A 26,100-nucleotide genomic window follows, 5' to 3' on the forward strand; every position below is an offset into this window, starting at 1 on the left:
ACATGGCCTCATGCATACTCAAATGTCTGAGCATTTTTGATGGACATAGTTTTTTAAACTATTTTTTAAAAAAGGCAAAAATTAGACTCCACTATGTGTCTTCCTTGTTTATACAAAGGTTTTATTATTTCTATATGAAATAACAGGAAAATATAAAGGTTAGTATATAGTTCACCTAGATTCACAAATTACAACAGTTGACAATATTCAACCATACGAAGAGTATATGTTATCAATTGTTTAGATTCTGCCAAACTATTAAGCCGCAAATATCATAGTATTCATGTATTCCACTATCATTATCATATCTAAGAAACTTAAGCTCAGTGTTGAGATTATTTAAAATCCAACTCACAAAATTCTCAAATGTGTTTTTTGTTGTTTTCTTTACTGAATTCTCATTTAGTCAGAGCTCACACAACACATTTGCTGATTACGTTTCCTTAGTATCTCTTAATCTAGAAATCCCCTTTTTGTTGTGACACTGGCTTTTCTGAAGGGACAAAAGTGTCCCATGGTTGTATCTGCTTCAGACTGAGCAGAGATGGAGGTCTGTGGTGAGCAAAGGTTTAGAAACCAGATCGTCACTTAGTTATTACTACTCTCCCTTCTCGTGGACTGAAATTATAAAGTCATAAGACATGTCTGGTGGGTTCATCGGGTGACCTCTGCTTTCAGTCTCAGATACTATCATGACATTCTTAACTTTTGGGTTAGTAGAAACTTGTAATCTGTTTGCTTAATGCATCCTCAAAGACTTCAAGTTATAGTCAAAGGAATGTTAGGTCAGACACAGGGGTGGGCTAACAATAAGGGTATGATGGGGGCTGAAGATTGCCATCATTTTTAAGTTGGTTCTACACCTGCAGCATTCCTAGCTCTAACCACCATTGAAGCTAATCACGTTCAAATCCGCCTTTGTAGAATTTTGAATGTAAGATGTGGCTTCTTTCTTTCTGTGGTAATAAAACCATTTTATATAGAAACAGTCATTGAGAGCTAAACAAAAAAAAATTTGGGGCCTCTTTTCCTACTGTCACAAACATGTGATAGCTATGGAGTTGCTTTATCAGAAGATCATGGACCACAGCTGAGAGCCCAGGAAGCATATGGCTCAGGTGCGTGAGCGATCAACAGTGCTCATAAAACTGAGGTCACTAAACGGATGTGAGCAATGGCCGGCCTAGAGCTGAACAGGAGCCTCTTTCTGTCACACACATCTGAAGGACTGCTCCAAGCAGGGGAGCTCCTTCCAAGGGCTGGCTTACAGTTCTGAAGGTTGAAATAACAACCAGTAATCATTCAGTGCGCTGCTGGAGGCTACAACCCAATTGTTCAAACGTACAAGGCGCGTGAAGTATGGAAGTGAAACCATCTAGCTACCTCTTTTTGCCCATCTTCGAGTTCTTGTCTGCTCTTCCGTTAAGGCCCTCTTCAAGGTCCATCTCCACCTGGGGAAAAAACACAGTTCAGCTAAATACATGGCCGCGGGGCCAAGAGCCTAGGCAGACCTCACTGCCCCGCAGAGCCCAGTGGTGAGGAGGGGCCTGATGCTCCCGGGGCTGGGGCCGGATGGTTAACTCAGCCAGCCCCGGCATCCCGGGGAGCTCCGGGGTCACCCACGTGGACCCGGTGCTCGGCTCTGGATGCGGCCGTCCCGCCCTGCTCGGTCCCCTCCGCCCCAGCGCGCTCCTCCACCCGCCCGCGGCTGGGAACCGGGCGGCAGGGTCCTTCCGCCGCGCGGGTCTGTCACCAAAAACTCTGCTTGGATGCTGCTCCCCGAGCGACTTGGGGCTGCGTCCACTCGGTCGTCAGGGCCTTCCGAGGCCCCTGCCACCCGGGCCAAACTCAGGCATCCGGAGCACCCGACCCTTCCTGGGAACTGCCCTCCCGTGTCTCTACCTCCGGCTTCCCTTCGCAAAGTCCGCCAAGAGGTGGAATTCGGAAGAGGCGCCTCTAAGTGTTGTGGAGCCTGGGAGGATGTGAGCAGTAGTAGCTCCTGGAAACCGCTGTTTGACTGCGCCAGGGTTTTCTGGGGACAGGGGAGTAAACTCGGTGTACTCAACCTACGCCCAGGCGCAGTCCCGCCCAGCCAGTGAATTGACCAGGAGGTTACACCAGCTCCACTCCCAGCTAGACTCAAGGGTTATTGCTGGAGCAATTGCGAAACAGGTTGGATTTCTAGGCGAAATGGGCAGTCTGGTCTCCCCTCGCAAAGGTCAAGTAGAAAAACTCATCCCTGAATCATCAGAAACACACTTGTAAGAGTCACATCTCCACACTGCCACTCACGTGTCCATATATAGAACTGTGCGTCTATAGATCTGCACTTGGCCTTCCACACGTGACAAAGTTAAAAGACGCATTCTAGGCATATTATCTAATAGCCAATTAAATTTACCCTGCCCGCCAGTAAATTTCCCTTCTTTGAAGAACTCTTGAAAAGGTTAAGAGAGGCCCTGTGCAGGGGGTTTTCTTCAGTATGTTTCATAGTTTCTCAGTTATATCGGCTATCTCTTTTAATAATAAAAAACAAAAACAAAAAACAATACCCCCCCCAAAAAAAAAAACCCAAAAAGAAATAAAGAGGACACATTCCAGTATGTAAATGAAGCATTTCGGAGTTGAAATGGTTATTTTAAAATATGCACCATTTTGATCTTTTAGCTATCAAACCAATGTCCATATTCCTCCAGGGCATTTGAAATTTCTACAGTTCAATTTGAAGTATAAAGATAACTTTTAACACATTACTTTAGTCGTTATTTTTTTCCTGTGTTCACATTTTATATTCTTCCTGAGATTGTCTTCAAACTGACCAAAAGTAAATGTAGATTCAATTTAAACTCCTGAGTGTTTTACTCTTTGGTAAAACATAGCTGTTTTGTAAGCTCTAGTTTACATTATCTGACTTACACCTATTGCCTCTGGACTTGCCACAAGTATTGAGAAAAAGAAAACCCTGTCATTGTTTCTGCAGAGTGTGAAAGTATAACTTCTTCCTTTGATACTTTTTTCTACCTTTTACCCAAAAATGTCCTTGCTTTGACCCTTTTGGGAGAGGACATGTAATTGATTTTTTGTTTGTTTCCTGATATTGTTATAGACTAACAGGTCACTAGGGCTTTTCTTTTTTTTGGGGGGGGGGCATTGTTCGTTTTCGTCTTTTCTCAATGGCCGTGTTCATGTATAGCACCTGTCTTCTACCTGGGAAAAAAACGTATATTCATGCTCACCCTAAGCATTTCTACTCTTGTTTTTGCTTCTGCCCGTTTCTGTACTCTTCTAGCTCTAGAGACTGCTTCTCTCCTACATTTGGTTCTGCATACACTTGAAGGAACAAATTGTAACTAACATTTCTTAAACATGGCTCATACATGAAAAACTGCACCAAGCACTTGAAACAAACAAACAAACTCATTTAATCCTCATGGGAACTGATGACGTTGTTACTACCATTGTTATTCTTAGTTCCCAGTGGATGAAACAGGTCCACATTATTTGTCAAAAGCTACACAGCTTGAAAGCATCAGTCTCAGAACTTGAAAGTGTTCTCATAACTATCCCCCCTCATTTTTTCCTTCCTTCTTTTTTTGGGGGAAAGAGGGGGCGGGAATAGATGGGCAGTGTTTCAATATGTATTTCCCGATTGATCTTGAACTTTGACTATCTCAGTCTTGTCTTTGGTATGCTTGGGTTACAGGAGTGTATGCCCACACCTTCACCCTTACTCACTATGCACTGTAGAACATGACTACAGCACAGTACTTCCATTTACAGTCTCGTGAAGCTTTTCACCTTATGACTGAACTTTAGAAAAGCTCTGAGGACCCCTTGCCACCAACTATACCAATCTAAGAATTTATTGGGTTTTAAGGATTGTAACATAGTACTTCTCTCTATTCATCTTCTACCTCACTTCTTTAAATCATCTCCCTCAATACATCATGCTCATTTCATTCCAACTAATTCGCTGTACATTTCAGGTGATCTGCTGCTGCTGCTGTTGCTGCTGCTGCTGTTGCTGTTGTTTTCACTCTGTTTTTCTATGTGCAACTCTCTCTGCATTGAAAACTTGGACTTGATGCAGTAGGATTTAGAGGTTGGGCTTTGGGGAAGTGGTTGGATCATGGGACTGTGACCTAATGAATGGATTGTTCCAATGAAGGATTCCTACTCTGGTACACTATTGTGGTTAAACGGAAATTTAGGAGGTGGGACTTAGTTCAAAGGAGGTCTTAGGGGGTCTGTCCTCAGGAGTTATGTCTTGTCTTCATCCACTGACCCTCTTGGCTTCCTATCTGCCATGATATGAACAATAATTCTCTACTACATAATTCCAGCTACTTCCCCTAGTCTATGGACTAACACCTCTGAAATCAAAGCAAACCTTTTCTCCTTTGAATCTGTTTCTCTGAGCTTACCATGATGGAACCAACATGTTTTCTCCTAATATTTCTAATTGTTAAGATACTTTTCATTTTCCTTATGTAAATTGTGTCTCTGTCCTTGATTTCTATAGGAATTTTCTCTACTTCTCCTAGCTCTTCCATTTATCTACCTTAAATCCAAATTTAATATACTCTGAAAGAGGAACAAATATTCACCCTGATGAACTTATTTGACTTGAGGCAGAGAAAGACTATAACAGGATCCGACTGCCAACCACATGATTCACTTGTGCTAGCAATAAAAGATCCACAATATTACAGTGTCCACCTATTTATGTGTAACTGATTTTTATGTGTGGAGGACAATAGACTGGCTAAGTGACAAGGATAATGAATGACTAGACCCAAACTCTGGTTAGATTACACCATGAGATTGCTTTTTAAAATCCTGCATTAGTAAATCCCAGTTCTTGAGTTGGCAAGTTTTCTCAGTAGGTAAAGGTACTTTTCATCAAGGCCGACAATGTGAGTTGAATTCCCAGAACACACATGATAGAAGAAAGTAACTCCCCCGTGTTGTCCTCTGACCTCTATATGCATGCATACTAACAAACCAACATTTGTAAATTTTAGTATTAAAAAAAAAAAATCTAAGCTTTTGAACTTGGTAATTTCCAAAAAGGTTGTTCTGCTATCATTTAGCCTATAATTCAACAGTCATAGCTTAGGTAAAATGGTGATAAAAATTTAAAAAACTTAACTTAAAATTAAGTGATTTATTAATGTACTCTAGGCAGAAATGATTTGTATCCTTCACCCACTCCTCATTGACTTTACTTTTAATTTTATACTTATTAGTACTTTATATGAGAATGGGGTTTTTGTTATTTGGAACATGCATAAACATTACATATCTACTTATTAAAAATACCATGTGCTGAGGGTATGATGTCAGCAATAGCCTACTGAAGCTGAACTAGTAGGTTACCTGCCTGCACTATCTTCAAGGTGCCTCTGGGATTCTTTTTCCACCAAACATCTCCTACATGATCCTCTAGTATTATCTCTCATATTATCTCAGTGAATCATTCCCTGAGGAAGGCACTGTCTTCTAAACCCTCTGAGTGACTTTTAAGTGACTGACAGAACAAAGAAAGATAGAACAAAGGAGTAAGTTTATTTTTGTGGGGGGGGGGTAGGGGTAGGGATGGAGGTGAGAATGAAGTGGGTTAAGGAAACCTATTCCAGTCTTATTACTTATTGCTGTAAAGCTCTAGACAAGTTACTAAGTCTCTCAAAACATAGACTTCAACATTGTTAAACCAGAGACAGGAAGAGGATCTAGGTGTCCAAGGAACAAAGAGGGCAAGTTTTAGAAAATGTTCAGTATAAAGCATGTTATTAGCAACATTTTCTGATAAAGATGGCTGGTGGATACCAAGGCAAGAGTAAAACTTAAAAACTCAAACTTAAAGTTGTGATGTCTGAAAGGGGTAGTGAAGGTAAATATGATGTGGAAATAATTATAATTGTTTTACATATATAAAATAAACACAAATGTCTTTTAATTTTAAACACACAAGCAGAATACTTATTCAAATACTACAAAAGAGCTGTGTTTTAATATGTAAAGGGAATCATATAGATAAGAGAGACACAAAGACTCAAATGTAAGTAAAAAAAAGTAAAAAAAATTAGGCAATGCATATATAAGAGGAAATAGTAAATTAGAAATTAAAAAGTAAATGCTAAAATATTCATGATAGCTACAAAGAAATACAAATTATACACAAATATGTTTGGGGAAAATGAGGTTATAATATGCTCATAAGAGTAAAGTAACTTGTTATTAAAATGAATAAAGAAACAATGTGTTCATATATACCAAATATATTTGATCCATTCATTCAATTTTTGAAAATATATTTTAAGTGATCAAAAGTGAAAATTAAGGATAGCTACAAATATATCCATTTCTGCTTTTTTTTCTTCTGCTAAAAAGTGAGAAATGGAATATGTATGCTTGAGAAAGTAGTCTGTCTTTTAAACTTTATTCTTTTTGCTATTTATGTCCAGTGTGTATGATGTGTGTAGAAGGGAGCGGGTGTGCAGGACAGTCAGAGGCACTTGGTGTTGCTGGTTTCTCTTTCAAACTTTACATAGGTTCTGGGGTTGAACTCATGTTTTCAGGCTGGCATGATGTGTTGAGCCGTCGTGCCTGCATGTGATACAGTCTCCTAAAGAGAGTAGGAATAAAAACATCATTTATAACGTTTGTAATAACACTGGAGAAGACTCATGAAAATGATGTGCAATATTAACTACCTAAAGCAAGCCAGTAACTGCAAAACTAGAAATAAAAACAGTGAAATATTAAAAGTTGTTTGATTTTAGTGGTGGAACTTAGATTAACTTTTGAAATTTTAAACACTTTTTTGAAGTTTTCCTGCATCGAAAATGTTTTTTTTTTCTTCATAATGAAGATGGTAAAAATGAATTTATTTTAAATTAAGCACATGGCAGAGGGCCAGAATCTGGCCTTTGTTTCTCAATGCAGTTTGCTCATTATTAAAGATCAGTGCATGGAGAGCACCTAAAAGCCTGGCTCAGATGTAGCCCATAAACTCAGTCTCCAGGTGGGGTCCCTAATGAGGGGTACAGAAGCTTTCTCTGGCATGAACTCAGTGGCAGGCTCTTTGATCACCTCTCCCTGGGGGGGTGCAGCCTTGCCAGGCCACAGAAGAAGACAATGCAGCCAGTCCTGATGAGACCTGATAGGCTAGGGTCAGATGGAAGTGGAGGAGGACCTCCCCTATCAGTGGACTAGGGGAGGGGCATAAGGGGAGAAGAGGGATAGAGGGTGGGATTGGGAGGAGAGAAGGGAGGGGGCCACAGCTCAGATACAAATTGAATAAATTGTAATAAATGATAATAATAAAAAAGTTTAAAAAAAATCAGTCATATTTGGGGAGGCCAAAATCAACAGGCTACACTCAAAAAGTGACACTGAGAATTCCTAGTATTCTTTTTTTTTATTAAAGATTTTTCATATAAGTGAAAATTTTCCTCATCGTATTTCTAAGCAGAGGAAGGGGAAATGGAGAAAAAATAAACCAGAACTACAGATGCACTTGAAATAGGATGGCTGAAGCAGCCAGATACACACTTTGTTTTGCCTGTCAACTGCTCATATAACTTGGATACATTTTCCCCCAAAACTGATGATTTCCTATCAACCTCAAAGGCTTGAGGAGAAGATCAAAGACCTGATAATAACTTTCCAGAGTAAACACTGTATATATCTACTCAAAGAAGATAAGAATACAAGAGGTCAGTTAAGGCCTTAACGGTCATACCTTAGAAGAGTTTTCGTTTTCAACATTGGAATTATATTTCTTGCATGCTGAATGAATGTGCAGCACTGCTAATAAGTTAAGTAAACTTAGAGACTAAATTCCATCACTGGCATTACTTTACATTTTAAAATATATCCAAGCAAATAGATAAACTTTAGTAGGGAAGGTATTTCCTTGTTGATCCTTTACTTAAAATCATTGATTACTATATAGTGGGCACTTCATTAGATGCAGCTGACACAAACAAGTACAAATACCCTTATACTGTTTGTGGGGTGAGGAGCTTGGGGCTGAAAAATCATTATAATAATGTTAGCATATGGACCAAGTGTTTGTTTTTCACTTTTGCAAATCAAACCAAACTTATTCATCTAAGGGACTACTGTCCATTTCAGAGTAAATAATCAAGGGAACTCTGTGCCAATTGATGTCTCTGCCAAAAAGATTTTTTAAAATGTTTTTAGAATCTACTGAAATATACCAAAAGTTGAGTGATGTCAATAGTAAAACTTGCCTTTACCTAAATATTCAGAAACAAAAGACAGTATAGTATGGTAGCAGAAAAATATGGATGGTAGCATCAAACTGAATTCAAGGGTCTCTGGATGTCTCAAGCTCCTTGGTTCCATTGATCCTTGTTCCTTAGTTTCCAAAGGAGTTGGGGCAACTGGCAAGAGACTAGATAAATTATGGTTATCCAACATTGGAAAAATTCTTTTTCTTGAGACTCGAATTTCCCGTTTGTAAAATGACACATAGAATAGAAAAGCAGTTGTTTAGTACCTGAATGGTTAAATACTCAGGTGCTTACTGTGTTGTTCTCATTCTTAATATATTAGTGAGTCATTTAATTAAGAGTTTCAATTAAAAATGAGATATGAGTTGGGCATGATTGTGTACACTTGTAACACTTGAGGTAAACTCAAGATCAAGAGCTCAAAGCCAGTTGGGCAGTGGTGGTGCATGCCTTTAATCCCAGCACTCAGGAGGCAGAGGTAGGTGAACGTCTGATTTCAAGGCCAGCCTGGTCTACAGAGTGAGTTCCAGGACAGCCAGAGCTACACAGAGGAAGCCTATCTTGAAAAACCAAACCAAACCAAACTAAAACAAAACAACAAACAACAAAACCCAACCAGTTCAAAGCCAGCCTGTGATACATAAAAGAACTGTATCTCAAAAATCATAATAAATAAACTAATATAGTTTTCTTATACCCTTAGTAAATTTGTTCTCAAGAGACTTCTAAAGGGACTTTCCTTAAACATTCAATTCATATTCAGTAATAGCAATCCTAGTACACATTTTTTTCTTTCTTATCTTAGTTTATAGCCAAACCTTTTACCCTCAGACATCAGCACTAAGAAATTCCTGATATAAATATAACATTATCTTTAAAAGTTATTTTTTTTTTACTCTTGTCAGGGTTCATAAAAGCATCATTTCCTGTTTAGTTTTTTAAATTATTTTATGATTCACAATTTTATGATTGAACTTGCCTAATCTCAAATGAACTTTCTCTTGAGAACAAGGTTAAATCAGTTCAATGAGTCGGTGTTCGTTTGGTTTATTTTTTCTAGTTTTTGTATTATTTTGGGTGATATATCTATTAAAATATACTTTCATAAGTAAACAAATTGTTCTAGGACATGGATTCATTGTTGGTTATATCACATTTTACAACTGAAACTTGTTAGTAAATACTTGAAAAACGTTTGTATGAGGACTTCACTCATTCACTCAACAGTGTTAACAACTGAGCACTTCCTAGATTTTATATGCTGCCCTAGAGTTCATGGTATATAATGACAAGCAACAAAAACCTTTGCTTGGCTATATTGGTTACTGTGTCTAGTCAGTGAGACTAAAGTTTAATAAGTGATTCAGTGTGTTCAAAGGTAGAAAAGTACTCTGGAGACAAAGGGGAAGGGCACCGGCAGCAGTAGGTAAGGAAAGATGCCAAATTTAAATAGTATGGTCAGGGCAGACCTGAAGAAGTGGTATTTAACCAATATAGGAAAGTGTTAGGGACAGTTTTGAGTAGTACAGGTAAGAGTTTGAAAATCTTCAAAAATAAACTCTTAACCTTGTTTAACATGGGCACCACTATAGGATGTTTCTCACATACCATTGTTTTCAGATGTTTGGGCTTGGGAAGAGAACACAGAGGTTGACTCTCTGAAATGCTAAAGAACCAATGCTGCCCAATCAGAAAAGCAGCTATGTTAGCAACATAGGTTTTCTGTCTTAGAGCTTACTGTTCTAATCAGCAGATTTCAACTTAGCAAGCATGGAATTCGTGTTGGAGGGACAAGGCATTCTGCAGCTGTCTCCTTTTCACATCAAATTTCTCTCATCTTGACTTTACTTTTGCCATTGACCAGACATGCCAGCCAATTATCCCCATCATTACTCAGGATCCCCTTAAAAGGCTGTCAGTACTAGAGATAAACTATAAGGGACACAATCTATTCACCCTTCTTTTTATCTGCCTCCGTGTACCAACACTGACCTCTGGATTTTACATGCATGTACATACATGTACTCTGTGACCTCTTGATTCCACACATGTGCATACACATATGTCACTTTCACACATGTCCACATGCATGTATTGCACACAAAAATTTTTAGCTCTGCAACCCATATCTTTAGTTATTTCTTAAAGTTTCCTCAGGTTTAAAATCAGAATTGAGATTTTTAAAAATTTGTAATGTAGTATTTCAATGCAGAACCATCTAGAGTGTGCATTTCTACTTTTGACATTTTCCTCAAATCACTTAAGATTAATTTAAGTGCATCTATATTTAGGGTTGTTTGAATGAAAAAAATCTTCCCTAGACTAAAAGGCATTTTTGGAAGTGTGGCCTTGTTGTACAGTAGGTGTGACCTTGACAGGAGGAAGTGTCATTGGGAGGGTGGGCTTTGATGTTTCAGAAGCTCAAGCCAGGCCTAGTGATTCACTGTCTCTCCCTGCTGCCTGACAATACAGATATAGAACTCTCAGCTACCTCTCCAGAACATCTACCTGTTTGCCACCATGCTTCCCACCACGATAATGGACTAAACCTCTGAACTGTAAGCCAGGTTCCAGTTAAATGTTATCATTTATAAGAATTGTTATGGTTATGATGTCTTTTCACAGCAATAAAACCCTAAGACAATATTGTAGCTTGAAATGTATCAGTTTTTGTTGTAAAGAAACTTCAAATTTTCTTCATCAAGTTGCCAAGGAAAGCTATTCAATATCATGAAGACTTCAAACCATCCTGAACAAGCAGTTGTTATTTTTAAAAGTAAAATTTGGCCTTCCACAATTAATAAACTATTGTTACCTTGTTTGTTTGTTTTTGTCCTTTTGTTATTTTGTTATTTTGTCTTTTTTCTCTGTTTCCAGAGCTGAGGACTGAACCCAGGGCCTTGTGCTTGCTAGGCAAGCACTCTACCACTGAGCTAAATCCCCAACCCCTTAAAATAGTTTGATCAGAAGATTTTTGAGTTAGTTGCTGGATGACTCGATATTCCTGGTGGCCTTGGGCCATGGTAAAATTGGTAATTAAATTCAGGAAGATGTTATAATATAATTACTAGCGATCTCAGAGCAAGGTCACGGACTTGGTGCTAGTGTTGTACAGTGTCATATCTTCCTTGATGTTCTGTGAAATATAAACCAAGAGAATGTCTTGTGTGCTGATTCATGGTTGTCAAGTATTATGTCTATCTAAAGATATATCAGCTCTTACAGAGCCAGTGGAGGTTCATATTTATATTTGGTGGAAAGTTATATGTGTTATCTAGTTTCATAGTGGGCAATCACTTGCTGCCAACGGTATAAAGGTACTTTGGGTAAGGGCACATCTCACATGAATAAGTGTCTAGGACTTACTAAAAACACAGGAGAACAACTGAGTTTTTGAGGCTGATCAGTCCAGAATCTGTTTGACTTAGACCTCTGTTAGATTTTTTAAATTATTATTTTAATATATACTGATCTTGTATGTTTGCTCCTGGCAAGTATATATCTTAAGACATTCTGGATTATTTCCATTCTGTTCCGTTTTATATGGATTTCAACTATTCAATTTCCAGTTCACAGCAAACTTTATCATAGCTCTTTGAAACACAGAACAACTTCTTTCAGTGCAACCATGCTCAGTAATTCCATTCATATATGTTTTATCTTTTATTTTGGCTCTTTTTTGAGAAATGGCTATATAGGATTACAGTGACATTATCATGAAAATTTCTTGCCTCAAATATAAAGTCTTAGTAAACCCAGCCTCTACAAAAAGGAAATTACCAATGTAGAAAGGTTCCTACTTTTCCAAGATCCTATGAAAATTTCATTTCTATAAACTTATTCTTGAGATTCATGATACTATTTAATTTATTTTCTTTCCTTGATCCTTGTTTTGACCAAACAATTCTAAATAATTTTCCTTTATGGAGCTAGGTTTCTGCCATAAATAAAAGACAAACAAATGAAATAAATAAATAAATGAAAAATAAAGTGTGATGCTTATGTTTCACAGATTACAACATTTCTTAGTTTATGGCATTTCAAAGTTCATGAGTTACATCACAAAATACCAGACTAAAGATATTCAAGGTGTTTGTTGAGTAAACAGTATGCTGCAATCTAACATAAAACACACCACTGAAATGTGTTAAGACTCAGCCCTTTTGTCCTTTTATTTTTATTATTTCTTATCTGTTACACTATAACCCATCTAAAACCAATAATGCTCCTTTTCACATTTAAATGTACCATGTATGTGAAGACATCATACATGTATTTTTTTTTTTTCTCAACATAGCCTCAAGCTAAAGATGACCTTGATTTTCTGATCCTCCTGCCACTACCTCAGTCAGTTCTGGGAGCACAGGAATGTGCTACCACACCTAGTTAACAAACCTTGAATCCATGGCTTTCTATGTGCTAGGCAGACTAGTACTCTTATCAACTAGGCCACATCGTTGCCCTTGTCAGTGCTTGTGTTTCTCACCTGCCTACCAAAAATTCAATAGATGAAAGTGTTTTATTCATTTTTGTAATCCCAATATAATATGTGCTTAATAAATGATAAGAAGGTAAAATAAAGGAGGTAAAGTTAGAACAGAAAAACAAGGCTCATTTCACTGACTTAAGAATAATCTGACTTAAAGAATATCTATTACATGTCAAGTATTTTTAGTACATTAATGAACAAGGCATGTATTACTCTCTTTAAAGATTTAAATATTAATGAGCAAAGATAAAAAGTAAATAAATGCCTGTTTGAAAAATATATTGAGATGGAGATAAGTGCTATAAGAGACAAAGCAATAAAAGAAAATAAGAACAGCTTTTCGGTTATTTATCTTCTCTCCCCCAATTAAGGCCTCCCATTTCCCATAACCTCATTCAAATCACTTGTACCCTGCTAGTCCCCTCTACTCTGGCCCCTGCCAAGACCTCTTTTTGAAGTTGTTTTAGAATATGTAATCATTTCATTAGGTTTGGATGTAGGAACTGCACATAAAAGAGATCATGCAATGGTCTTCATGGATCTGGGTTACCACATTCAATATAATCTTTTCTAGCTCCATCGACTTACATTAGAAAGTACTGTCCTATACCTATATCCTGTAGGGTAATACCTGCATTTTCTTCTGGTAGTTTCACTTTCCATATTTAGGCCTTTGATCCATTTGGAGTTACTTTTTGTGCAAAAAAAGATATCTGGGCTGACAATGTTTCCTCCAAGAGCTATAGACTATGCAACAAACCCCTAAAATCAAACATGAGAATCTTCCTTTTGAGATATTGCGCAAGGTTGTCCAAGAGATTACCAAAACATTATAGACTATTGCTCTTGCTTTGGTTACCTCTCAAGTTTGAAATTAAGCCCTAATGCTGAAGACACCATGTACTTTGGACATAGGTCCCTGAGGACCTAAGCTTTCATGGTACATGGAGGGCAGCAACCAATAGTCCTACCCAGCTATGGTGCCTATGAACTACAACAATAACCAACATGGCACAAGAATCCTAAAGGTGTAATAATGGCACACATACCTTGGCAGTACCCAGCAGCTTTCTGATTGGAATTAAGGCCTGCTCAACAAGAAAAGGTAATATGCTAAGTACTGGAAACTTAGCCAACTACCTGAGGCTATTGCAGTCAAGGATCTTGGAGAAGAGCCTACAACTATCACTTTACTAAACCAGTATATTCTTTTTTTTTCATCCTACCTACTCAGCACTTTGACAGTCCACCTTTTGTTAGTTTTGTGTAATATTCCATTAGCTGCATGTACACAGTACGTTAACCCCTTCATCTCCTGAAAGGCTTCTTGGTCCCTTCCAACTCTTTAAAATTATTATCATGAATAAAGGTTCTGTAAATGTTAATGCACAGATTTTTGAGCCAATACAGTTTTTAACTTATGTGAGTAAACACTATGGTCTCAAATAGTCTGGTGGTTTGAATGAGAAAGTGTCAGGGACTCAGACACTTGTTTTGGAGTTGGGGGTGATGTGTGGAGAGGTTTAGGAGGTTTGATTGTGCTGCAGGTTTGAAGTGCATCACTGGGGTGGGTCTTGAGAGGTCATAGCTTCTTCCCACTTACAGCTTGCCCATTCTATTAGATGCAGCCTGCAGTTTGTTGTGTTAGTTTGAATTTCCCAAAAAAATACAATGGATATAGAGCTTACTTTCATGTGCTCATGCAACATATATGTTGCCTTTGTCCTTTAAATGATTTAACTTAAAAAAATATATCTAGTTTATGGATCCTTTGGTCTGCATGTATGCTTGTGAATTGTGTATGTGCCTGGTGCCTTCAGAGGCCAGAAGAGGGTGCCAGATAGCCTGGAACTGGAGTTGTGAGCTGCTATGTAGGTGTTAGAATTGGACCCTGGTCCTCTGTCGTAACAACTAGTGCTGTTAACCACTGAACCATCTCTCCAGCCCCCATGTTACCTTTCTTTTTTTTATTTATTTTTATTTTTTAATTATTTATTAATTACACTTTATTCACTTTGTATCCCCCTGTGGTTCCCTCCCTTTTCCCATCCCAATCCCTCCCTTCCTCCACCCTCTGCATGCATGCCCCTCCCCAAGTCCACTGATAAGGGAGGTCTTCTTTTCTTCCTTCTGATCCTAGTCAATTAGGTCTCACCAGGAGTGGCTGCCTTGTCTTCTTCTGTGGCCTGGTAATGCTGCTTCCCCCTCAGGGGGGAGGAAATTAAAGAGCAGGACAATCAGTTCATGTCAGAGACAGTCCCTGTTCCTATTACAATGGAACCCACTTGGAAACTGAACTGCCATGGGCTACATCTGTGCAGGGGTCTTAGGTTATCTCCATGCATGGTCCTTGGTCAGAGTACTAGTCTCAGGAAAGACCTCTGTGCTCAGATTTTTTGGTTCAAACCAGTATATTCTTAAGTACATTCTCAACATTTACCCTCATACTCACAGGTAAGTATAAGTCTAACCCCACATCAAAAACACATCTTTTTGCAAAAGATTGAAACCATTACAGAAAGTCACAACTGATCAAAATGCCAAGAACAAGTGACTGTGCGATACCCAGATCCAAATGATAAATCTAATATATAACTAAGGCTTGGGGATTATAGCTGAAGAGAGGGTAGAAAGACTGTATGAGCTGAAAGAGCAGGAAGTTTGCCGTGAAAGTGCATCTTGTAGAAATGTCAGAGAAGCTATACTCATGAAATATCATCAATATGGCTGCCTAAACAAGAACAATACCAAGGGACATGCAAACATGGAAGTGACCTTAACACTAGGCAAAGATCTACAAGCAACTAAAGCATGCTGAGGCCAGGAGAAACACACTTCCTCAGGGAAGAGGTTCCCAACTACTTATCTAATATCAAGTAGTCATCTTGAAATCATATACATATAAATAGCATTATAAAAATTGAATATAAGTACTTATGTACGTATATATTTAGGACTACATACACACTTTAAAAACAGAGGTCATCCAACAAAGAAAGAGAATTTCAGGCCAATCTCCCTCATGAACATCGATGCAAAAATACTCAACAAAATACTTGCAAACCAAATCCAAGAACACATCAAAGATATCATCCATTATGACCAAGTAGGCTTCATCCCAGGCATGCAGGGGTGGTTCAATATATGGAAATCCATCAATGTGATCAACCACATAAACAAACTGAAGGAGGAAAATCACATGATCATCTCCTTAGATGCTGAAAAAGCATTTGACAAAATCCAACATCCATTCATATTTAAAGTCTTGGAGAGATCAGGGATACATGGCACATACCTGAACACAGTAAAGGCAATATACAGCAAGCCTATAGCCAACATCAAACTGAATGGAGAGAAACAAAACAATCCCACTGAAATCAGGGACAAAACAAGGCTGCCCACTCTCTCCATATCTCTTCAACATAGTGCTGGAAGTCCTTGCTAGAGCAATAAGACAGTTGAAGGAGATCAAGGGGATACAAATTGGAAAGGAAGAAGTCAAATTATCACAATTTGCAGATGATATGATAGTATACCTGAGTGACCCCAAAAATTCTACCAGGGAACTCCTACAGCTGATTAAAACCTTCAGCAAAGTGGCTGGATAAAAAATTAACTCAAAAAAATCAGTAGCCCTCCTGTATACAAAAGACAAAAGGGCTGAGAAAGAAATTAGGGAAACAACACCCTTCACAAAAGCCACAAATGACATAAAGTACCTTGGTGTGAACCTAACCAAGCAAGTTAAAGACTTGTATGAAAAAAATTTCCAGTCTCTGAAGAATTAGAAGAAGATATCAGAAGATGGAAAGATCTCCCATGCTCATGGCTTGGCAGGATTAACATAGTAAAAATGGCCATCTTACCAAAAGCAATTTACAGATTCAATGTATTATTTCCCATCAAATTACCAACACAATTCTTTACAGACCTTGAAAGAAAAATTCTCACCTTCATATGGAACAACAAGAAACCCAGATTGCTAAAACAATTCTCTACAGTAAAAGATCTTCAGGAGGTATCTCCAGCACAGGCTCTAAGAGCAACAATCAATAAATGTAACCTCATTAAACTGAAAAGCTTCTGTAAAGCAAAGGACACTGTTGTCAGAACAAAACAACAGCCTACAGATTGGGAAAGGATCTTCACCAACCCTATATCTGACAGAGGACTAATATCCAGTGTATATATAAAGAACCAAAGAAGTTAAACAGCAAAAAAATCAAGTAATCCAATTAAAAAATGGAGTACATAGCTAAACAGAGAATTCTCAATAGAAGAATATCGAATGGCAGAGAAACACTTAAAGAAATGCTCAACCTCATTAGCCATCAGGGAAATGCAAATCAAAACGACCCTAAGATTTCACCTTACACCCATCAGAATGGCTAAGATCAAAAACTCAAGAGACAACACAAGCTGTAGAGGTTTTGGAGAAAGGGGAACCTTCCTCCACTGCTGGTGGGAATGTAAACTTGTACAACCACTCTGGAAAGCAATCTGGTGCTTTCTCAGACAACTAGGAATAGCGATTCCTCAAGATCCAGCTATAACACTCCTAGGCATATACCCAAAAGAGTCTAAGCACACAATAAGGACATCTGCTCAACCATGTTTGTAGCAGCCTTATTTGTAATAGCCAGAATCTGGAAACAGCCCAGATGCCCCTCAGTGGAGGAATGGATGCACAAGTTGTGGTATATCTACACAATGGAATATTACTCAGCAATAAAAACAAGAAAATCATGAAATTTGCAGGTAAATGGTGGGATCTGGAAAAGATCATCCTGAGTGAGCTGTCCCAGAAGCAGAAAGATGCACACGGTATATACTTACTCATATAGACATATAATATAGGATAAATCTACTAAAATCTGTACACCTAAAGAAACTAATCAAGAGGGTGGACTCTTGCTAAAATGATCAATTCCTATCCAGAAAGGCAAAGAGGATGGACATCAGAAGAAGGAGAAAAGAGGGAACAAGTCAGGAGCCCGACACAGAGGACCTCTGAAAGGCTCTGCCCTGCAGACTATCAATGCAGATGCTGAGACTTATGGGCAACCTTTGGGCAGAGTGCAGGGAATCTTATGAAAGAAGTGGGGAACAGTAAGATCTGGAGAGGACAGGAACTACACAAGGAGAACAACAGAACCAAAAAATCTGAGCACAGAGGTCTTTCCTGAGACTAGTACTCCGATCAAGGACCATGCATGGAGATAACCTAAGACCCCTGCACAGATGTAGCCCATGGCAGTTCAGTATCCAAGTGGGTTCCATTGTAATAGGAACAGGGACTGTCTCTGACATGAACTGATTGTCCTGCTCTTTAATTTCCTCCCCCCTGAGGGGGAAGCAGCATTACCAGGCCACAGAAGAAGACAAGGCAGCCACTCCTGGTGAGACCTAATTGACTAGGATCAGAAAGAAGGAAAAGAAGACCTCCCTTATCAGTGGACTTGGGGAGGGGCATGCATGCAGAGGGTGGAGGAAGGGAGGGAACCACAGGGGGATACAAAGTGAATAAAGTGTAATTAATAAAAAATTAAAAAAAAAACAAAAGAAAAAAAACAGAGGTGATAAATTTGAGAGCGAGCAAGGGGGATACACTGGAAGGGTTGGAGGGAGGAAAGAAAAGGAGGAAACAATGTAACTATATATATATATATATATATATATATATATATAATTTTTAAAAAGGAATTCAGAAGAAAGATGTTTGCAATTTAAATTTCATGCCAGAGTAAATGACCTTCTGGAAATAAACGAACAAGCCCTTCAGGTATCTAGACTGGAGATCTCTAAGGCCCTGAAGCAACAGCATCCTAGTCATATTCAAGGATAAGCGGAAAGCCAAAGTGGATGAAGCAGAGCGTGACTAAGGAGAAAGAAAGTGCAGGAGATGATATTGGAGAAGGAATATACTATTAAATCCTGTAGAGCCTGGTCAGTCCTTGCAAGGACTATGAGTTTAACTCTGAAGGAGAGAGAAAACACAGACTCAGGAACAGAGGAATTAAATGATTTAACCGCTCTGCTGTGCTGGCCTCACATGCTATCTAACACAAGTGGCAAATCTGTATAATAGTTGTTGAGGTAGCCTACTAATAACACACCATCAAAGGAGGGAAGTGAGCAAGAAGTCATGTCAGATTCTCCCACTTGGAAACTTGACAGGGTTTAATTAACTTTACCCTGGAAAATGATTTTGCATATAAACTATAAAGTAAAAATCTACAAAACCATCCAGATGGTGATGGAAATGAAAGGAATAAGCAACGCTAACTTTATCTTTTAAATTGAAGAGAGCCTAACAATTATTCCCATGTTTGGCTTTGTTAATAAGTATGTTCACAGTAAGTTAAATAGCAAATGAATACTATAAACTAGTAAATTAGGATGTTGGCCATTACAGTATAAATGTAACAAGTTTTAAAGAGAGCAGGTTTTTTTTCTTTTTCGTGTGTGTGTGTGTGTGTGTGTGTGTGTGTGTGTGTGTGCGTGCGTGCTTGTGTGTGGAAGCCAGAGGTTGACATCAAAAAGCCTTTCCTAGATTATTACATCTTGGTTGTTGAGACAGGATCTCTTACTAAACCTAAAAATTTGCTATACTGGCTAAACTAGCTGGCTGGCTAGAGCCCCTGGGATCTACCTCTCTCGCCTCAGTGCCCCCAGGGTTGAGGTTAGTAGGCTGCCCTAGGCAGGTGGTGCTAAACTGTATCAGAAAGGAAGCTGAGCAAGCTGCAGAGAGCAAGCCAGTAGGCAGCATTCCTCCATGCACCTGCCTCAGTGCCTGTCTCCATGTTCCTGTCTTAGCTTCCCTTAACTGACTGTGGCCTGGGAAATGTAAGCCAAATAAACCCGTTTTTCTCCAAGTTGTTCTGGATCTTGGTGTTTTACCACAGTAATAGAAACCTTAACTAAGATAAATTAGTAAAAGATGTTTGTTGAGATCTGCTGGCTTTTTGGTATTTTTAAATTGCTCAAGGCTTTAATGTTTGTTATGGGCCATTTAAGTAAAAACTCAAGCATAAGCAAGCTAATTTGCACCCAGGCATTCCTGTTAAAAATTAGTTGTCAGAGCCAGGTACAAATCATACAGTTTTAACCACTGGAGAGACTGACACATCAGGATCTCTTGAACACAGGATTTGGCAATATAGAGACAGCCTATATAGCAAAACAAACAGACCAACCTCAGCTATACAGGAAATTACTGTCTTTTCTGAAACTTACTATGAGTTTTCAATCAAAAAATGATGGCTCAGGATTCTAAAACTTTAATGAGATACATGTCAAGTGGAAATTCTCACACAAGGGGATTGAGTTGAAAAACACTCAGCAGAGGCACATGACTTTTGACATAAAGCACAGCACTGAAAGGGCAGCAGAGATTTTAGCACGTTTTCTATGAGACTGCACAGTTCAACAACCTGTAATCAGGAAACTACTCAGGCTTTAGAGTAAGAAATAGTTTCAATCCACAGAGAAAAACAACAGCATCAACAGAACAAAACAAAAGCCCCTAGGTCCTCTGTGAAACCCTAGTAAGGTCTTGCGTTTGTGTACTGCCAAATCATGTGGGCAGCACTCCTCACTGGGTGTTTCAGCCACCATCCACAGCAGCCAGAGTGACCATTTCAAATCTTAAATCTGATCTTGCCAAGCCCTCCTTTCCAGCCATCTCAGAGACTTCTTGGTGCTCTTTGTATGGTGATTAAATGCTTGATTGGTCTGTGACCTTGTGTGTAAAGCAAATCCTAGCTTCCTTTTTAGCCTTGTAACCAACACTCTCCCTTACTCTGAGCTGTAGCCATGTTACCTCAGGCACTGTATTTCCTCTAGCCACAGGCCATTTGCAAATGTTGTTCATTTTGCCTGGATACTTCCTCTCACAAGCTCTTTCTTAGTCCATTCTCTCCTCTGTCCTTAACCTCAGCTCAGCCATTAGATCCTTCCTTGCCACCTCAGCAGGCCCATGGTTTGTTCAACAAAAGCACTATTGACAAGATTTTTCCCAGATAATAACCACTTAATTGACATCTGGATTTCAACCTTGGCAGATTCTGAGCAGCAAACCAACCTGAGTTGGCTGGCTTCTGACCTGTAGAATGTTCAGCTAATAAAAGGAGTTATATAAGTGTAATAAACTGGTGAAACTTTTTATATGCTAGAAAACTAATAACCATAATGCACAGTCTTCCCAAATCAACCAAGAAATGTTTCAGAAGATAATAACATTATTATCAAGGTCAAGTTTGTGAGCCATGATGAAGTAAAATAACACCTTGGAGAAGATCTGAATAATGAATCCATATTCAATTTTTTTTTTTACTTATATTCACTTATTGACTGTGGTAAATATAATTGGCTAAATGTCTAAGTTGAATGATGTAGTTAGTCAAGTTCTGAGCACCAATCAGAGATTTTGGTGGATATGGGTTCATGTATAGATATATATACACACACATATACATATATATGATTAAATTAGCCCTAGCATTTCAAGACAGAATCATTACTACCATATTTATACATTTAAGCTTGTATATACCAAATTTACTGTGGACATAACAAATTAATGCTAAAATAAAATTTTATTCTCTTGATTTTATAGATCTCACAAGAATTTTCTTTAAAATCATTTTAATGTAACAATGTATCACTACAATTAAATCAGCATTTTATTGTATCTTGTCTGAAAATCTCATTTAGAAATTATTATTAGTTTTTGTGGTGGTTTGAAAGAAAATGGCCTCCATATGCTCATAGAGAGTGGCACTATTAGGAGCCGTGGTCTTGCTGGAGTAGGTATGGCTTTGTTAGAGGAAGAGGGTTACTGGGATGTTGGCATAATGTTGTTGTTGTTTTTTTTTTTTTTTTTTTAATGTATACACCTTACCCTTGTTCATTCAAATGCTGATTTCTCTCCACCACCCACCCCCAACTCTCTGGTTTCAATCCGGATATTGCATTGTGATACTCATTCTAAGCATCCTGTCTCAACTCTTGTGTAAACAGGACAAAATAAAGCAACTAGACACAATGTTGAGCAGGGAGGAGGAGGAGGAGTGAGAAGACAGGAGATGAGTGGGAGGAGAAGGAGTGAGTGGAGAGATAGGAGCAGAGCTGGAAGAGAGATCTTGGAGGACATGGAACATGAACCAGACCTAAGATTTCACAAAAAGCAAGTATAATGTGGGAAATCTAAATGTTAGGAAACTGAGGGCTTAGAGGTTTAGGAGGGATTAAATATTGCCCAGCATTGTATTCTAGGTTAACTAAAACCCAGACTCTGCGTGGTGATTTGGTTATACAGCTGTTTAAGATTAACAGTAAGCTTTACTAGAAGATAAACCAATAGTAAATATTAATAACCGCTTAGAACACTGGGAACTGGCTTTGAGGTCTCAAAAGCTTATACCAGGTCTACAGGCCTAATGGCTCACAGTTCTGTAACTCTTGCCTGTTGGCCCAGATGTAGAACTCTCAACTACCTCTCCAACACTATGCCTGTCTGCGTGCCATATGCTTACTGCCATGTCAATAATGGACTAAACTGTAAGGTCAGCTCCGATTAAATGTTTTCCTTTATAGGAGCTGCCACAGTCATGGTGTCTCTTCACAGCAGTAGAAACCCTAACTAAAACAGTTTTCCTAGTATTTTTCTTAATAAGGTTACATAGATAAAATTTGTTTCTAAAATTGTTTGCTTCTCAGATTAAAACATAAATTATGGTATGTTTGGTAATCTCTGATCTACAGAATTTTGTGCTTGAGGATTTTTATGTGTTATATTTGTAATTTTATTTCTTTTGATGATGAGAATATTGGGGATAATGGTATACTAGTAAGAATGGTATGGTGTAAGTATTAGCAGTATAGGATTCCTATTGGCTAGATTGAGCATATATGTTTTTAAAGTGTATCTTATTCTTAGCATGTATTAAAGTGCTGCTTGTATTAATGTATATGTGTGTGTACATGCACTTGGAGGTCAGAGGTCAAAATTTTTTTTGGGTATCCAGATGTCTGTAGTTCCTTAGAAGCTCTCTACCTTTTTTTTTTATTGTTGTTGTTGTTGTTGTTTAAATAGAGGTCTCTCATTGGTCTAAATTTAGCCAATCAGCCTAGGTTGGCTGGTCAGCAAGCTCCAGGGATCTGCCTGTCTCCACTTCCCCAGCATCAAGCTTATAAGCATGCCATTAAACCAGGTTTTTAAAATGAGTTCTGGGGATTGAATTCAAGTCTTTTCAAACATTCTACTGACTAGGTTGTCTTGCTAGAGCATATAGTGATTTTTTTTTGGTATAGTGAATTTTTAAATATATTTAAGTATTATGCAAATATCCAAATAGTGAATTGAAATATTCACCAAAAGGAGTTTAAAAAATAGTGTGAAAACTCATTGAAGTTCTATAATAGGAGTATACTAGATATAATTGATTTTTAATCACTTTCTTGTTTGCAGATTAGTAATTTGAAAAAAATTTCAGAACATATCACTCAAGGTAAATAATAGGGGGGATTCTTATCAAATGAGCCCCCCAAGTGGCAGTTTAATGATAGCTGTTCATACAATGGTAAATGAATTTTTATGGTAAAAGCAAGTATTGTGTCAAGTGAACCAACTAAAAGCAATAAAAATTAACATTGTAGCTAGATAATTTACAGTGGAATTTTACTGTTTTCAGTCAGAAATACCTTATAGTACAAATAACAGGAAAGTGCACTTGATGCGAGAAAGCCAATCTCGCTTTTTTTGTTTGTTTTAAAATGATTGCTCACTTTCAACTTCTTTATATATTCTTCCCTTCCAAATCTACCAAATAAGGTTGCCTACAACTTAACTTCATAAACTTTCCTATTTCCTAGATCTTTTTGAGACAGGGTCTTACTATGTTGCCTACTGTTCAATTTGCATCTTGAAATGTTCTACAGGGGCATAGGTCTCAAATGTTTTGTCCCCACCTGATGGCTTTATTTTGGAAGGTTGTGGAAACTTTGGGCAGTGGGACCTATTGGAGAAAACAGGTCACTGAAAGAAGATCCTGGAGTTGTCTTATCCCTGGTGGATTTCCTGTCACTCAACATCCTCTCAGATTTGATGTCAGTTTCAATGTTCTCCTAAAGCCCTCCATGCCATGAACCTTCTGAAACATGAACCCAAACAAACCCTTCCTCCCTCAGACTGTCTATGTCAGATATTTTGGCCACAGCAACACAACAGTAATTTAAAAAAATAATTCCTTTTACCTAAGTCATCAGAACCACCATCCTTTGCTCTAGAATTTTTCTTTTTTTTTTCTTTATTAATTTATTATGTGTTCATTTTACATCCCCTCACGGGAAAGACCCAACCCATGACACTATTAATAATACTCTGGTATCCTTGCAGACAGGAACCCAGCATAACTGTCTTCTGAGAGGCTTCATTTAGCAGATGATGGAAACAGATGCAGAGACCCAGAGCCAAACATTAGGCAGAATTCAGGGAATCTTGTGGAAGAGTTAGGGGAAGGATTGAGGGAGCTGGAGGGGTCAAGGACTCCACAACTAAGAAGATCTAGAAATTTTTTAATAGTTAATGGTTTTCTATGCATTTCCTTAGACACTTATAATCTCAGGTTTAAAAACTTATCTCCAATTTGAGTTCTAGTTGTCACTGCTAGCATAAACCTGGCTGCGCAGCCAGTGCATCTGTCTTCTGGTGGCTGGTTCTGGAGTCATACATTTGGGCTAGAAGGGGAACCTCCCGAGAAGCATCTATGTCAGTTGAATGGACAGGGAATATTTGATAACATGTGCATCGACAGATCACATAACCCCGTATCTGGAAACTTCACCTGCTTTGATTCATGCATGGGAAAGATAAAGTTTAGAGTCTAAGTTATTTTCTCATATATATATTTACCCTAGTAACCTTGTTGTGTATTTTCCTACATATGTTTTTATTTTAACATAATTAGATTTAAGTGTTTAAAGAGGTGAGAGTTTGTCCTGATGATTTTAGATTTTCAAAATTAAACCAAAAACCTGAAGTCTCGACATACTGGCCTGAAAGTAGTAGTCTGAGGTGAGAGCCAGAGTTCAGGGCCTCAAGCCAAGAGCCCCACCACAGGTAAGGCCAGAAAAGTGGAGACTCTGCAAAGTGGTCCATTCTGAGCTGTCTTTCAGGCTTTCAGCATTTCCCTTTGCCCTCGGTCAAACTTCCCCAAGGGTGGGTCACTAACTAGGTGCTCTCCAGATCTCACTGAGCACAACACTCTTCTGTGGTCAGTCGGGTTTCAGGCTGTGCTGGACACTGAGGTGGAAAGACGAGGGGAGGAGAATCAAGAATTCAGACCTAACCAGACTCACGTGACTGGAAATGCTAGGGGCACAGTGCCTGATGCCATTGTGTCGCTGCCGTCTGTCAGGCAGGAACCCCAGGACTGGGAATCTGTCATGAAAATTTGACGCTTGTCAGGGTGGCTTCAGACCAGAGTCGCCGTGGATTCGGCACGCGAAGCCGGATGGCCTTCCAGGATCCGCACCGAGCCACCCGCGGCTTCGACGCGCGCCAACTGACGCCGCACGAGCCAGGCCCGCGTTCTGACAGCGGCCCACGCGCCGGGGCGGGGCTTAAGGGAGCAGCTTTGGAGGCTCCTCCCCCCGGGAGCTGATCCCGCCCCCCGCCTCCTCTCATTGGCTCTCTCTGGAGGAGCTTCGTTCCCATAGGTGCAGGAGGCGGGGCTGCGTGCGGCAGCCGGAGGAGGGGGTGGTGTGGAGAGGGTGTCTCACCTCCGCGGCCCCGCCCTGCCGGGAGAATGACGTGCGGTTAGAGCTCGCCCGCGCGCCGGCCCGTGCCGCGTCCCGAGGGAAGCAGCGCAGTGCCCGGGCCCGGAACCCGCACGCGCTTCCCCGGTGGACGGCGGCGGCGGCGCGCGCGCGCGGGCGGCGGAGGCTCGTGCGTGCGTGCCTGTCTGTGTGCGTGTGCGCTGGTGGAGTGTGTGTCTGTGTGCGTGTGATCGATCGCGCGGGCGCGGGGGAGCGGGGCGCCCGGCGCGGGGTGCCCCCCCAGTGCCTTCCACGCCCTGCCCGCTCCGCGCCTCCTTCCCTCCCTCCCGCAGCGGGGGGCGCGGGGCTTGCGGGACCGCTGGAGACAAAGGGGGCGCGGGGGCGAGCCCGCCATGGCCTCCCGGAGCCTGGCGGGCCTGGGCGGGGGCCGCGGCGGCGGCGGCGGCAAGAAGAGCCTCAGCGCCCGCAACGCTGCGGTGGAGAGGAGGAACCTGATCACCGTGTGCAGGTGCGCGGCCGCGGGCGCCGGGGCGGGCCGGGGGGGAGGCCCGCGCCGCGCCGCGCCCC

The 26,100-nt window shown here is 39.7% G+C and overlaps 2 protein-coding genes across 5 annotated transcripts in view; one reads left to right on the plus strand and one right to left on the minus strand.

Annotated features, from left to right (window-relative positions):
- The window catches only part of LOC129680855 (ATP-dependent translocase ABCB1), a 117,274-nt gene that overhangs the window by 79,864 nt on the left and 11,310 nt on the right, over positions 1-26,100 (minus strand). The window contains exons 1-2 of one of the 3 annotated variants that reach the window (XM_055612662.1): positions 1,903-2,041; positions 1,384-1,451 (exon numbers count right to left, since the gene is read on the minus strand). In XM_055612662.1, coding sequence (XP_055468637.1) covers positions 1,384-1,445 — 62 coding nt within the window. In that variant the 5' untranslated portion in view covers positions 1,446-1,451; positions 1,903-2,041. Of the gene's footprint in view, positions 1-1,383; positions 1,452-1,753; positions 1,799-1,902; positions 2,042-26,100 lie in introns of those variants that run through there. The other 2 variants (XM_055612664.1, XM_055612663.1) reach the window with 2 other exon arrangements.
- Positions 25,575-26,100, plus strand: part of Rundc3b (RUN domain containing 3B) — a 144,163-nt gene continuing 143,637 nt past the window's right edge. For both annotated transcript variants that reach the window (XM_055612665.1, XM_055612666.1), the window contains exon 1: positions 25,575-26,041. In XM_055612665.1, coding sequence (XP_055468640.1) covers positions 25,926-26,041 — 116 coding nt within the window. In that variant the 5' untranslated portion in view covers positions 25,575-25,925. The remainder of the gene's footprint in view (positions 26,042-26,100) is intronic.

This window comes from Psammomys obesus, unplaced genomic scaffold (genome assembly GCF_907164565.1).
Source record: "Psammomys obesus unplaced genomic scaffold, mPsaObe1.curated_primary_1811, whole genome shotgun sequence".
NCBI lineage: Eukaryota > Metazoa > Chordata > Mammalia > Rodentia > Muridae > Psammomys > Psammomys obesus.